Source organism: Culicoides brevitarsis, chromosome 2, assembly GCF_036172545.1.
Source record: "Culicoides brevitarsis isolate CSIRO-B50_1 chromosome 2, AGI_CSIRO_Cbre_v1, whole genome shotgun sequence".
NCBI lineage: Eukaryota > Metazoa > Arthropoda > Insecta > Diptera > Ceratopogonidae > Culicoides > Culicoides brevitarsis.
The window spans coordinates 7774863-7789811 of record NC_087086.1 but is presented as its reverse complement, the minus strand read 5'-3'; the positions used below and the strand labels follow the sequence as shown (position 1 = coordinate 7789811).

The 14949-nt window shown below is 27.0% G+C and overlaps 2 protein-coding genes across 2 annotated transcripts in view; both read left to right on the top strand.

The window, feature by feature from the left end:
• Window positions 1-713: 713 nt before the first annotated feature.
• LOC134829725 (ring canal kelch homolog) lies at window positions 714-9068 on the top strand. Its single transcript, XM_063842955.1, has 4 exons — window positions 714-1000; window positions 2385-3653; window positions 4873-6170; window positions 7278-9068. The coding sequence occupies exons 1-4, from the start codon at window positions 921-923 to the stop codon at window positions 8342-8344; spliced, it is 3714 nt and encodes a 1237-aa protein (XP_063699025.1). The 5' UTR covers window positions 714-920; the 3' UTR covers window positions 8345-9068.
• Window positions 9069-10887: 1819 nt separating this feature from the next.
• Window positions 10888-14949, top strand: part of LOC134831481 (anoctamin-8) — a 31154-nt gene continuing 27092 nt past the window's right edge. The window contains exon 1 of the mRNA XM_063845216.1: window positions 10888-11105. Within this exon, the coding sequence (XP_063701286.1) occupies window positions 10898-11105 (208 nt within the window). The 5' untranslated portion in view covers window positions 10888-10897. The remainder of the gene's footprint in view (window positions 11106-14949) is intronic.

Genomic DNA, 14949 nt, shown 5'->3' with positions numbered 1-14949 from the left:
TAAATTAAATTAAAATATAAAAAATTAAAAAAAATTAAAAAATTATTAAAAAAATAAAATAAATTAAAAATAAATTAAATTAAAATAAAATAAAAAAATTAAATTAAATTAAATAAAAAAATTAAAATTAATTATTTAAAAAAAAATAAATTTAAATAAATTAAAATTAAATAATAAATAAAACTAAACAAATTTTCAGACAAAATTAAATATTTAAAGAAATTTTTGTAGATTTTTATTTTTTCACAAATTTATATAAAAAAATGGAAAAATTATTTAAAAATTTTTGTAAGTTTCAATATGTTCAAAAATTAATTATTTTAAAGTGAATAAATTGTTTATAATTTTTTAAAGAGTTAAATTTAATTAAATTTATTTTATATTTTTAATTTATAACATTAGGTAATATTATTTTATAATTAAATATGTAATTTATTAATTTTTATTATTTTAAAAAATAATTTTTTGAGCTTTTTATTTTTGTAATTAAAATATTTTTTTTTAATTTTCTGAAAATTAATAAAAATTTAATTTAATTAAATTAATTAATTAATTAATAATTTAAAAAAATAAATTTATTTATTTTATTAAATAATAAAATTATTATTTTTCTTTAATTTAACGAATAACGACAAGAAAATTCGTTAAAATCTCAATTCTCCTTCTGCTAATTCAACCATTCACACAGTCAAACAAAAATTTTCACACAAAAAGTCGTGCCAGTTAAAAATCCCTCGAAAAAATGCCTGAAATAACAAAATAATCCGCGACAAAGTGCACATCGCTGTCATTAGGACATAAATTTTGCGAAAATTGTCAGGAAAAAGCTCAAAAATCGTGCAAAATACTTGAAAACTTCGCATTACAAGTCTCCGACTGTGTGTGAAAAATTTTTTCAGGGCACCACAAAAGCCACAAAAATGAACAATATTTCGGCGTACAACAATTCGGGACACGGCTCCAACTCCGCCGCCGAAGGATCTTCGTTGGAACGTGGAAGGTTTGTCATGTTTTTGTCGAATTTTCGAGTTTTTTTGTGCAATCGACCCCGATGAAAAAAAGTTATGCGCCATTGTCGTTTTCGCTGCCTCGGTACCTCGCATAGAAGGTGTACTGGTTCATTGTTCTGTGCGTAGCGCTCCCATATGATTGTTGTTTACCTATATAAAAAGTCGTTTTTTTGCTGACTTGACTTGCTTTGAGCTTGCGACGACGACGACGACAAATAAGGGAGAGAAATGAACTTTGAACATTTTTACTTCCATATCAGCTGCTTGTTACTTGTTTATGTTTACGTGCGAAAATTTCGCGTCGGATGTCTCAAGGGAGTCGGAGATAAGGATTTTTTTAGCGTCTATGTCTCTTATCTCCGCTGATAAAAAATTATTATTTTTAGAATAATATTTTTTTACCGCATTTCGAATTTTTTGCGGTATTATTTAGTTGATTTTTTTTTAATTTTTTAAATGATAAAATTAAAAAGTTATTAAAAATATTGAAAAAAAAAAATATTTTAATTAATTTATTTATTTTTGAATTCAACATTTAATTTAATTTATTAAATTATGATTTTTTAATTAATTAATAATTGAATTTATAATTATTTTTTAATTTAATTTTTTTTTATTTTATTAATTTTTAAAACTATTTTTTATTTAATTAAATTAATATAACAATTCATTAATTAATTAATTCATTTAATTTATGAATTAAAAAATTAATTTATTTAAAAAAAAATATTTATTACCTACATTATTATTTCAATTAACTTAATATTTTTATTTTATTTATTTATTTTAGTTTTTAGTTTTTTTAATATTGACTTTTTAAAATTTTAATAAAATATTGACATTTTAATCGATTTTTATCAAAAAAATAATCAAAAAGGAAAAATGTTTGTTAAAGTAAATTCAAAAGTCAGTATTTTCTATATTTTTTTTTTAATTTTTAGTGAAAATGGCTCAAATAAAAAAATAATAAATTAAAAAATAAATAAATTAAAAAATAAGTAAAATAAAAAAAATTAAATAAAAAATAAAATAAAAATAAAAAAATGAATTAAAAAAATATTTTTTAAAAAATATTTTAAAAAACAAAAAAAAAATAAAAAAAAAAAAAATAAAATAAAAAAAATTAGAAAAATAATTATTTTCTGTAAATTTTTTAAATTTGTGAAATATGCAAAATTTTAAGAAAACCTATTGAAAAAAAATCTTTTTTATAATTTAAATACTCGATAAAATTCATTGGTCATAAATCAAAAAAATTTCTAATTTTTATTTTTCAAAATTTTTAATTAATTTATTAAGCTTAATTTGAATAAAAAAATTAAAAATTACAAAGAAAAATAATTAAAATATAAATTTTCTTACCTTTATTTTCAGTTGCCTCCTGCGATATGCGAGCCAAAACTCCCTCGACGAGAGTTCCCAGAAGCAAATTCCGCGCCAAAACATCCGCGAACGTGGATCTCTCGACGCTTATCGCAACAACGATCACACATCCCGCGCTTTCGACATCATGAACAGCATGCGGCGCGAAAATTTGCTTTGCGACGTCATCTTAGTTGCTGAAGATGTTGAAATCCCGGCGCACAAAATGGTCCTCGCTGCATGCAGTCAATATTTTTACGCCATGTTTACGGGATTCGAGGAATCGCGTCAAGACAAGATCACGTTGCAAGGTGTCGATCATCAAGCGCTGCGATTACTCGTCGAATATGTCTACACGTCAGTTGTCGATGTGACAGAAGAAAATGTTCAAGCTTTGTTGACGGCGGCAAATTTGCTCCAATTAACGGAAGTTCGGGACGCTTGCTGTAAATATCTCGAAACGCAACTTGATCCCACGAATTGTTTGGGAATTCGTAATTTTGCGGATATTCATGGATGTCTCGAGTTGTTGAACTACACGGATAATTATGTCGAGCAACATTTTTCGGAAATTGTTCAATACGATGAATTTCTGAATTTGACGCATCAACAAGTGCTGAACCTCATTAAAAGTGATCGTTTGTGCGTTCCGTCGGAAGAAAAGGTCTTTGAAAGCGTCATCACGTGGATTGAGTACAACGCCAACGAACGACGTCAATATTTGGCTTCGTTAATGGAAAATGTTCGTTTGCCGCTTCTCACACAAGATTATCTCGTGCAACGTGTCGAAAAAGAGCCACTTTTCAAGGAGGATCTGCTGTGCAAAGATTACTACATCGAAGCCCTCAAATATCATCTTTTGAAAGGCGAACAAAAATTGGCTTTTAAAACCCCGCGAACTGTTCCGCGAGCTCCTGTGGGCCTCCCAAAAGTTCTTTTAGTCATCGGCGGACAAGCTCCGAAGGCGATTCGGTCTGTCGAATGTTACGATTTGCGCGAGGAACGATGGTTTCAAGCAGCGGAAATGCCTTCGCGACGCTGTCGAGCTGGACTGGCAGTGTTGGGAGACAAAGTTTACGCTGTTGGCGGGTTTAACGGGTCGTTGCGCGTGAAAACTGTCGATGTTTATTCGCCGTCACGCGATCAATGGACAACTTGTACGAATATGGAGGCGAGACGAAGTACGTTGGGCGTTGCAGTATTAAATGGATGTATTTATGCCGTTGGAGGATTCGATGGATCTACGGGATTGAGTTCGGCGGAGATGTATGATCCAGCAACGTAAGTTTTTTTGATAAATTTTTTTTTTAATTTTTTTTTTAATTTTTGGAAAAAAAATGTTAAATGTTGATCAAAAAAAAAAATTTTAAATTTAAAAAATTTTATTATAAAAAATTTTTAGTAAAATTAATTAATTAAATTAAATTTCATATAATTTTTAAAGAAAATTTTAAAGAATTTTAAAATTTAATTTTAAATAATTTTATAATTTAATTCTTCATAATTTAAAAATTTTATTCAAAAAAAAATTAATTTTTATTTTATTTATTTTTACAAAATTATTTTTTTTTTAATAAATTTTTACCAAATTTTAAGGGATTAAATTTTGAAAAAAAAAAATAAATTTAGTTTTATTTAAATAAAATTTAATATTTAATTCTCAACGATTTTAAAATTTAATTTAAAGAATTAGTTTTAAAAATTTTTAACTTTAATTATTTATTTTTTTTTATTTTTTTAAAATTTTGTTCGATTCAATTTTTAAAAAATAAATTAGTTTTATTTTAATGAAAATTAAATTAATTTTATAAAACTCTCAAAATATTATTTTTTATCAAATTTATTTTATTCATTTATCTTCATTTATTTTCATACAAATTTATATGTTAAAAGTCATAAATTTTTTTTCTAAATTTTTTATAATTTTAATCATAAATTCAGAATTTTTAACCAAAAATGCGTTGAGTTTTTTGAAAAATAATTTTAAATCATTATTTATTTATTATTTTTGAGAAAAAAATTATTTTGAAATTTGAAATTTGCAAGCAAAACTTTTAATTTAAAAAAAATTAAAATTTGTTTGTTTACATTTTTTAAAAATTTCTATAAAAATTGAAGATATTTTTTATTTTAGAAAAATTATTTTAAATAAAATTTCAAAATTTATAAAAAAAAATCTAAAATTAATTTTTTTTAATAATTTAAATTTTAATGCAAAAATCTTTCAAATTTTTAATATTTTTTTTTTTTTTGAATAAAAATTCTTAAAGAATTTTTTGTTAAAAATTGACAAGAAATAATTTAAACATATATTTTTTTTTGATAAAATTTTATATTTTCGTATCAAAAAAAAAAAAAAAAAAATTAAATTAATTCAAAATTTTAATTTTTTTTTTTAAATATGAGAAATTAATTATTTTTGGAAAATTTCACTTAAAAATTAAAATTTCAAGCAATTTTTTTTAATTTTTTTTAACTAAAATATTTACTTTCGTTTTAGTGAAAAATGGATAATGATCGCTCCAATGTCAACGAGACGCAGCAGTGTCGGAGTCGGTGTCGTAAATGGCTTGCTTTACGCCGTTGGAGGTTACGATGGCGCTTCAAGACAGTGTCTCGCTTCCGTCGAACGTTACGATCAAGCCACAAACGTATGGAAAGTTGTCAGTGAAATGTCAGCACGTCGTTCGGGAGCTGGCGTCGGAGTTCTCGACAACTTATTATACGCCGTTGGAGGTCACGACGGTCCTCTTGTGCGAAAAAGTGTCGAAGCATACAACCCCGAAACAGATTCGTGGCATTCTGTCGCCGATATGCACTTTTGTCGTCGAAACGCGGGCGTCGTTTCGCATTGCGGGCAACTTTATGTCATCGGAGGCGATGATGGCACAAGTAATTTAGCCTCCGTCGAAGTTTATTGCCCCGAAAGTGACACTTGGCGAATTTTGCCGGCATCGATGAGTATCGGACGCAGTTACGCCGGCGTTTGCATGATCGATAAACCGATGTGAAATGGACTGCAGGGCGCGATTCAACATGGTATGGCGACGAACGACGACGAGAACAGTCAGGCCGAAGGTATCCAGCAGCAGCAGCAGCAAGAAGGAGCTGTTGGCGGAGGGCCAGCAGTACAAAGTAGTACAAGTAGCAACTGTAGCAACAATAACAATAATAGTAGCGCTCATTACGAAAATTTATACGAATCTGTTGAACCATATCATGCTATCGCCCCTGCACAATCGCAAAACCAGCAACAACCGCAACAACCACAAAACGCTCAACCGTACCATCCGCTCGCTTATCGCAACGAATTATACGATCGCGGCACATATGACGTCCCTCGCAAGCAACGCCCGCAGCAAAATCCCGACGTAAATCGTGTTCGTTACGCGAATTTCCCGCGAAATGCTCGACGACAACGAAGTTTTGATGATACCGAGTCGTATCAATATGCTCCGTATCCCATTGATGCTGTGCGTTATGAAAATATGTATGAACGGGTGCGCGAAGAAGAACCGGAATACCAAAATACGAATCGTTATGGAAGACTTGATGTCATTGGACATGGAGTTGGGCGCATTGAACGTCATCTCTCATCGAGTTGCGGAAATATCGATCATTATTCGCTCGGAGGACATTACGCAGTGCTTGGGCATTCGCATTTGGGCACTGTAGGACACATAAGACTCAATCCGGGAGGCGCACAAAATAATTCGAAGGATTCTTCGTCGGCAAAATCGTTCTTTAGCTGTTTGGGCGGCGAGAATTCACAATCTATGACGAATATTGATAGAGCTGGTGAGTTAAAAAAATATTTTTTTTTTAAATTTTATGAATTTCATAAATTTTTAAAATATTAAAAATGAAGCATAAAAAGAAATTTTTAAAAATTAAAAATTTTTAAATTAAAATTTTTAAAAATAAGAAAATATTTTTTTTTAAATTTTTATTTTAATTCTTTTTAATTTTGATTTTTTTAATTTTTAAATATTTTGTGAATTTTTTATATTGTTTGTTAATTTAATTTTATTTATTTTGCTATTAAAAAATTTTTTTTTCAAACTTGAAGAAAAATATTATTAAAAATTTTGATAAACTTTTTTTCTTAATTTTAGAATTATTCTAATTTCTAATTTCTATAATTATTCTAATTTCTATAATTTATTAAATTAAACTGTAAAATTTTTTGAGTTAACAAATTGAACTTTTGAAAATTTTCTTTTATCTTTAATAAAATCAAATTAAAAAAAAATCTCTTATTTTTGGAAAAAATATAATTTTTTTAATACTTTTCAATTGACTTTTTTAAAATTAAATTAAAGATAAAAAATTCAAAAAAAAAATATCAAAGCATATTTTTTTTTAATTTGAAAAAAAATCAAAATTGTTCCTTTTTGTCTATTTAAAAAAAATTATTATAATTTTTTTATTTATTTTTGATTTGATTTTCCTCTTAATTATTTCAAAATTGAAAAATAAAATAAATAAAATAAAAAATTATTTACCTATTTTTTTAAATTTTTTTAGTACAATTATTTGAGTTACTAAATTGAATTTTTAAAAAATTTCTTTTGTTTTTCATAAATTCAGATTAAAAAAAATGTCTCTTATTTTTGTAGAAAATATTAACTTCATTTTAAATAAATTTATTTTTTTTTTCGACGAATTAAATAAAATGAAAATTTTTGATATAAATTAATATTATTGAATATTAATTAAAAATATAAAAAATTAAATAAATCGAAAAAAATAATAAAATAATTAATTAATAAAATTAAAATGTATTTTTTTATATTTTAATTTATTTTTTTGTTGAATTATTTTAAAAAAATCAGAAATAAAACAACAACATATTTTAAACTAAAAAATAAGTACTTACATATTTTTTTTCATTAATTTTTTTAGGAAACGAAGCAACTCAAAGCACTCCATCAGGCACTTACGCATCAATTCGCCCCAATTCCGGCGCAATCCCCAAACAAAGTCGCAAACAAGCACAAAAACAACAACAAAACTCCCGTTCAGTGTACGATACGCCATCGACATCCGCAGCATCTGCCTCATCTGGAACATCATCAGCTGCGACAACAACTGCCAACGTGACATCCAATCAGGCGCATCACAATCCCGGAACGCTAAACCGAATCTCAAAATCGTCGCTGCAATGGTTGCTCGTGAACAAATGGCTTCCATTGTGGGCTGGCGAAGGTCCCGATTACAAAATAATCGACTTTAACTTCATGTTTTCGCGCAAATGCGACGGTTGCGATGAACAACACGCAGGCAGCGGCGCCAATCAGGGTCTTTTGCGTTTCCAGGGACAAGCGGAGATGCGAAATGGCGAAATGAGACCTCATATTTACGATTGCATCGACACAATTCCGCCGCCACGCGAATATCCAACGATGAACGGGCCGTATCCGCGTGTCATTCGTCCTGTGCCGCAGCAACTTTCGCGCTTAAATGAGTCCAGTGAGCTTTATGATCGTCCCAGATGCCGAGATTTTCAAGCAAGGCGCAATGTTTTCGATAATTCCGCTGAAGAAGATGCCGCGCCGGAGAATTATCATCACGATCCCTTCAGAAATTGGGCTTTTAACTTTGATGACAACACTTTTCGACCTGCGGGACGAGTTGGCGACACAAATCGAGCACCTCGAGAAATTCGTCGAATCACTGATGGCACATTTCCGAAAGATCCCTCGCCTCCAGCAGCAAATCCCGAACCAATTCCGAGCACATCGCGCACTGAATCGGATTCTGCTTGTTCATCGCAATCAGGATCGGTGTCAAGTGTCGTGCAATTGCCCGTAAATTCGGAAAAAACAGCGGTAAATGTGCATCAGGAACAACAAAACGAGAACACGGAAAGTTATGCATCGAATCCACGCAGCAACAGCAGCCATAGCTCGAGCAGCAACGAAAATGACGATGACAGATCATCTATCGTCATGTCCGATAATGATCAGTAAAAAATTCGCAACTTAAATCTTGACGTGTCAAATTTTATAGAAATTTTTTCCTGAAAAAAATGGAGTTTTATTCAAATATTTCATGAGATAATCACACAAAAAAATGAACGAAGCTTGCTGATAATTTTCTTTTTTTATTATCTCACGCAATGTCATGTATTTAACCACTTTTAACAAAAAAAATAATAATTTTTATGGAAATTTGACTGAAACCCTTAAAAAATTTTTAAAAAAAGGATTCAGTCAAAAATTTTGGACTGTTACGATGTAGAATTGAATTAATTAAAATAAAAAATTAGAGTGATAAATACAATAAATTTTAAGCACAAATCCCAACCCCAAATAAAATAATAAAATAAATTAATAATTACCCATAAAAATCTCCCAAAATATCAATAATAATTAATATACACAAAAAAAATGTAGATAGAAAAAATTTGGAACTCATATTAATTAAAAAAAAATAATTAATTAATATTAAACATAAATGTCAAATTATTCGTAAACAAAAACTGATTACTGAAATTTTATTGAATTTTTAATTTTTTTATTACCTGACTTAATCCGTCTTTTTATCTTTCATTTTTAAATATTTTTTTTAATTCAAAAAAATTTTAAAAAATATTTTTAATTTTATTATTTTAATTTTTTGTAATAAAATAATTAATTTATGGACCCAATTTTAATATTTTGTTAAAAAAAAGACCTTTTATAAGCATTTTAAAGACTCTATTACCGATAATTGGTGTTAATTTTTATTTTTACAAATTTTTCCTTGTGATAAAAAAAAATCTGTCATGATTTTTATTTGTTTATACAATATAATTAATTAATAATTGATTAATTAACAATTAGATGATATATACCTGTAGAATTAATGAAGATGTCAACGAAAAAAAAAATTAAAATAAAGTGAATTTTAATCGAAAAAATATTAGTTTTATTTATTTATTGAATTAATTTATCAAATAATAAATAATTATTTCAAATAAATATTTTTTATTCAAAAATTTTCATTAAAAAAATTGCTCAAAAATCTAAATTTATTAAGAAAAAATATTTAAAAATAATTTTAAAAAAATATTTATTTTAAATTAATTTTAATTAATTTTTAATTTTATTTAATTTCAAATATTTTTATTATTAAATTTAAAATTTTAAATATTTTATTAAATTCAAAAAATTAAGAATTTATATTTTTGAGCAAATTTTCTATTTAAAATCTTTTGAATTAAATTTTAATTTTAAATTATTTTATTAATTTTTTTAATAAATTAAAATTTTTAATACGATTGATTCTGAATTCAATCTTAATTATAAAATATTTTTTATTGATTTTGGAATTTTTTAAAATTTAATTCCAATTCTTCATCAAGGATTTAAAGAAAATTAATTATATAAAATTCATTAATTTAGATCGAATTTAGATTAAATTATTAAAATTAAATTAAATTAAAAATTAATTAATTCTTTAAAAAAAAAATTAATTGAATTTTTAAAGCTACAATTTTATTTTTTATTTATTATAATTTTTTTATTTTTTTTTTTTTTAATTTTTTTAAACATTAATATAAGTTGTTTTTTAGTATAAGAAAAAATGACAAACAAAATTAAAACGTAATTTCCCTCCTCCTAAAACGCATTAAAAATTTTCCTTCAGACGCAATAATAAACTGTCTCCCCCATGCCATGCATTTGGAAATCCTTTTCCATTTTCACTACGCAGCCATTTTTCCAAAATTTCCCTCCACGAAAAATCAATAATTTCCCTTCTCTTCGTTTGTTTGTGTGGCAAACACAACACACGACTTCCCAACAACAGTTCACTCGAAGTTCATACTTTCTCTGGTCAACATCTGCACAAAAAATATTTTCCGTCTTTCGGCAAACAGAAAAAAAACAAAAAAAATTTAAATAAACGAAAGAAACAAAGAGAAATTCACAGTAATAATTATATATCATGTACATAAAAAATTATTTATTGCAGAAAAAGTGAAGAAAAAAGAAAGAAAAAAAATTCGAGTGAATAACAAAATAACATAAAAAGGTGTCTGATCAACTCTTTCTGCTCCGTACTATCATTACTACGTCTACGAACCGTAAATTATCATAAAAAGTCGTAAAAATGTAAAAATTTCCCGCAAGAAGAAATGTTCCCGAGGAAAAGTTGTACAAGTGGTCTCGTTTTGCTCGCCTATCGGAATTATTCATCTAAAATATTCACCCACACGTAAAAAAAGGCCGCCGACACATGCATACGGAATTACATAATACTACGTTTTCTGTCTTCTTGCGATACCCCACGAACGATTCCAACTTCTTTTTCGCACGGAAAAACTCATAATTCGATATTTGGTCGGAAAAGTGTGAAAAAAGTAAAAAAAAATTACGTAAAGTGCATAAAAAAAATAAAATAAAAAAATTATTGTTGTCCTTTATACAATACAATATTCTTACATGCAAGCAGCTGTAAATAATTAAAAAGCCATTCATTGTTAAATAATTTATAATTACTAATTTTAAGAAATATCTACAAGAAAAAAAAAACTTACAATGGAACAACGACAACAATCGCCGCCGCCGCAACAAACAACACACGGATTAATAATGCAGGAGGAAATAATCGAGTCCGAGGATAACGGCAACGAAGAGTTTATTGACGAGGATAATGGCATCACGACAGCCGGCATGGCTGGCACATCAGCATTGAGACGTAGAAAAGGCAAGATTATATCATGTGCCAAAGAGACGATCGAAAATGGTGAGTTAATGTTCAGTTTTTTCCTTGCTTTTGCGGTAAACCACATTTTTTTTGCTTAGAAATGATTCAATTATCATAAAAAAAAACAAAAAAAAAATTGCAAATGAATAATAAGCAATTGCGTGAGGTAGTCACCGCCTCAAAGGCGAAACATAAATAAAATGCAAAAAAAAAGTTCACTAATAAACACGAGAAGAGCAAAAAATAATAATCATTATGATGATTACAAGGCAGAAGAAAGCATAATAAACACTAATTAAAAGGAGACGTGTTAAATACTTTGCCGCATGAATTTTCATTTGAAGTGCGAGAATGTGTGTCATCGTCTTGTCTCTTTGTACGTATGGTGTCTGTAACGCGGTTGAGATGAAAAACGATGAAAATGGCAAACATGTGTAATGGGAGGAATTTACAACAACAACAACAAAGTGTCATAACGAGTTGATTGTCTCGGAGGATGATTTTTGCGCTTTTAGTAAAGCTTTTATAGTCATTAAGTTTTTAAAAGGTTAAAAGTTTTGCTAAAGTACGGAAGATTTTTTTTATGTAAATTTAATTCTTTGAACTTTTTGATTTTATTGAATTTTTTTTTAAAATTTTTTTTTTTTTATTTTTTTTATTTATTATTTTAATTTAATTTATTTATTTTTTTTTTTTTTGATAATAAAACTGTGTCAAAGCATTATTTAAATAAATTTTTAAAATTTATTTCGAATTAATTAATTTAGTTTAATTTATTTTACTCAAATTGTGAAAAATTCAAGTCTTTGTTTTATTTATTTATTTAATTTTTTTTTATTTATTTTTTTAAACTTAAAATTGCTTGATTTAGTTTTTTCTTCAAAACTGTGTCAAAGCCATTTTTGTCAAATCTTGCTCCAAATGGATAAAAATTTATCAGAAGAGCTCTAATTTATCATTTTTAATCATTTTGTAACTCAAAACTGCCAAAAAATTGAAACTGAAAAAAATTTTTTTCTTTGACATAGTTTTGTTTTAAAAACTAAATCAAGAGCAAAAAAAACTGTGTCAAAAACTGTGTCAAAGCAATTTTTGTCAAATCTTGCTCCAAATGGATAAAAATTTGTCAGAGGGCTCTAATTTATCATTTTTAATCATTTTATAACTCAAAACTGCCAAAAAATTGAAACTGAAAAAAAAAATTTTCTTTAGTTTTGTTTTACATAAAGTTAAAAAATTTTTGTCAAATTAAATGGATTGAAATTTGTCAGAGGGCTTAATTTATAAATATTTTAAAAAATTAAAAAATTAAATTTAAAAAAATTTTTCTTTGACAAAGTTTTGTTTTAAAAACTAATTTCGAATTTTGAAAATTTGTCAAGCTAATTTTGTCAAATTTTGAAAATAAATTTATCATTTTTAATCATTTTATTCAAATTCTAAAATATTAAAAAAAAAAATCATATAACTTTCATTAAAAAATTACTTACATAAAATTTAAAAAATTAAATTAAATTTAAAAAAATTAAAATTTATTAATATTGAAATTTTTTTTTGAAAATCTTCTTTAAAAAATAATCATATAACTTTAGAGCTTTATATGTAATTTTTATTTTTTTTTGTGCAAAACGTAGATCGAAACTAAAAATCATAAAACTGTCTGTTAAGCGAAATTTTCAAATATAAAAACGTGAAATGGATATTATTCACTTGAGACCATTTGGGCGATTAACAGACCGTTACAACCACATTTGTGTTTATCACCATCACGCTCTTGAGTATTATCGACCATATTTGATATTTTATTCCAAATTATCAGTTTTTATTTCGTTAGTTTAACTAAATTTTCATGCGACGTAAAATTTTATTTCAAATTTTTTTTGAATAAACTAAAATTTTTTTCTAAACAGACAGTAATTTTAACCTTGAAATTTAATTTTGTTCAATTGCAAAAATGTCAGCGCCATGCATCACATCACTTCCAAGCCAGACATATTATCAAATTATCGTCTTTTCCTTTTCTTCTTCAACAATGAAAAAAATAAAATTTTCGTGTTAGTTCAATAACCCCTGAAAAAATTTTCCTTTTGACATTGCATGACAAAAAATCTGAACAAAAGCCCAAGTGTCGCGCTCTCAACAAACCTCATAACCCATTAAATCATTCAAAGCAACCGAGATTACAATTAATTAGTCAGGTACTTACTCCAAATGGCTGAATAATAAATGAATGAACAATATGATTTTATTTTATAACGACGACGAGGCGCTATAAATGGTCCTCTTTCAATCTTGTTCCTCTAACAATATAGATCATCATGTTTTTTGGCATGTTGCTAATTTGATGTTGGTTTATTGCTCGATTTATTTGATTTATGATGATGTTTTTTTCTATTCGCACCAAAAAAAAAATCAACAAGGTATCGTCATGTAATGTTTACTTAGACGTTGCTGCAAAGGACCGAAGTTTGTCAAAAAGTTGTAAAAAAGTGCGATGAAAAAATATCACAAACTTAATTGAAACACTTCATTCTCGACTTTACTTGGTCCTTGCCTACTTTATCCTTATCACATTGTGTCCCATGTTACTTTGGAGAGCAAACTTTTTTTTTTGTGTCGTTATTTGATTCAATCAGCCATGAGAGCAGAAGACAAATTCATTCCCTTGTTCAAAAGTTTGAATGAAAACTGAAAATTAAACACACACACACACACGAGAGACAAACAGACATGAAAAACACATATGAAAAAGTTTTTGATTGAATAATTGAATCTAAAAACATTTACGTTACACGCGTTGAGTGAGGTCGGTCAGAATTTCGAGAAAAGAGGAGAGATAAAAGGATGGGACAATAAGGGAATATGTTTCATATTACAAGGTTGTTTGAAATTTTAGATGGGTCTTAAAATTTTTCTTTATAAAATCTTTGAGATGTTTTGTCGCCAGTGTAATATTTCAAAGCGGTTTTAAAATTTCTAATAAAAAAAATATCATGCTTCTTGCAATATTTTGCAGAACACTTTTCTTTCCCATCCTTTGTTCAGTTTAAGTTCAGACATCAGACATCACATTAACTAAAATCATTTTCAAAGCATACTTCAATTAAATACGGGAATAGTAAAATTTCAAGGTTCAACGTGAGTTTAAGGTTCAACGTGAGTGACATCACACATATTTCAAAGATTTTCCTTAAGTTGTTTGTCTTTCGGATTTGAAGGATCGCCTTTCAGATTTTATAGCTTATACCATTTCCTACAAGTATGCGTTTTCAGTTTAGTTGTTTGATTTTTTTTCTGTACTTATATTTGTTCCTGTTACCAAAAGGCATGATTTACTCTGTAATACTTCTTACTATATTGCTAAACTACTCAATTATTCTTTGAATTTTTAATTGTTTTCCTTTCCATTTATTCTTCCTTTAAAGTTGATCTTTATTGATTCTTCCAAATAATCCATCAATTCGAAATTGTGAGATTATAAAATTTTTTCCATCTTACTTCAGTTGATACAATTTCTGATACCTAAAAAATAAAAAAAAAAGTTAATAAAACAATAAAGGCTTAAAATCAATTTATTCTATTCCCAATTGAAGCATTGTCAAAAATTTAGAAAGATCAAAATTGAAACATTTTTCTTTATTGTATTTGCCTAAATGTCCCTCAGTCGCTTAAATATTTATTTATTTTTCATGGCATTGGTTTATGATTTATATTATTTTGTGGACGTTACAGTAAAAAAGAACACTGCATTCCATTTGGGAAATGTAATAAATGTAAAATTTTCATATGAAACTTTGATGGGTCTGTCAGATGAAATCAAATTATAAAGACAAGGGATTCAAACTAAAACCTTCCTCAAAAATATATTTTCCATGTACGACAA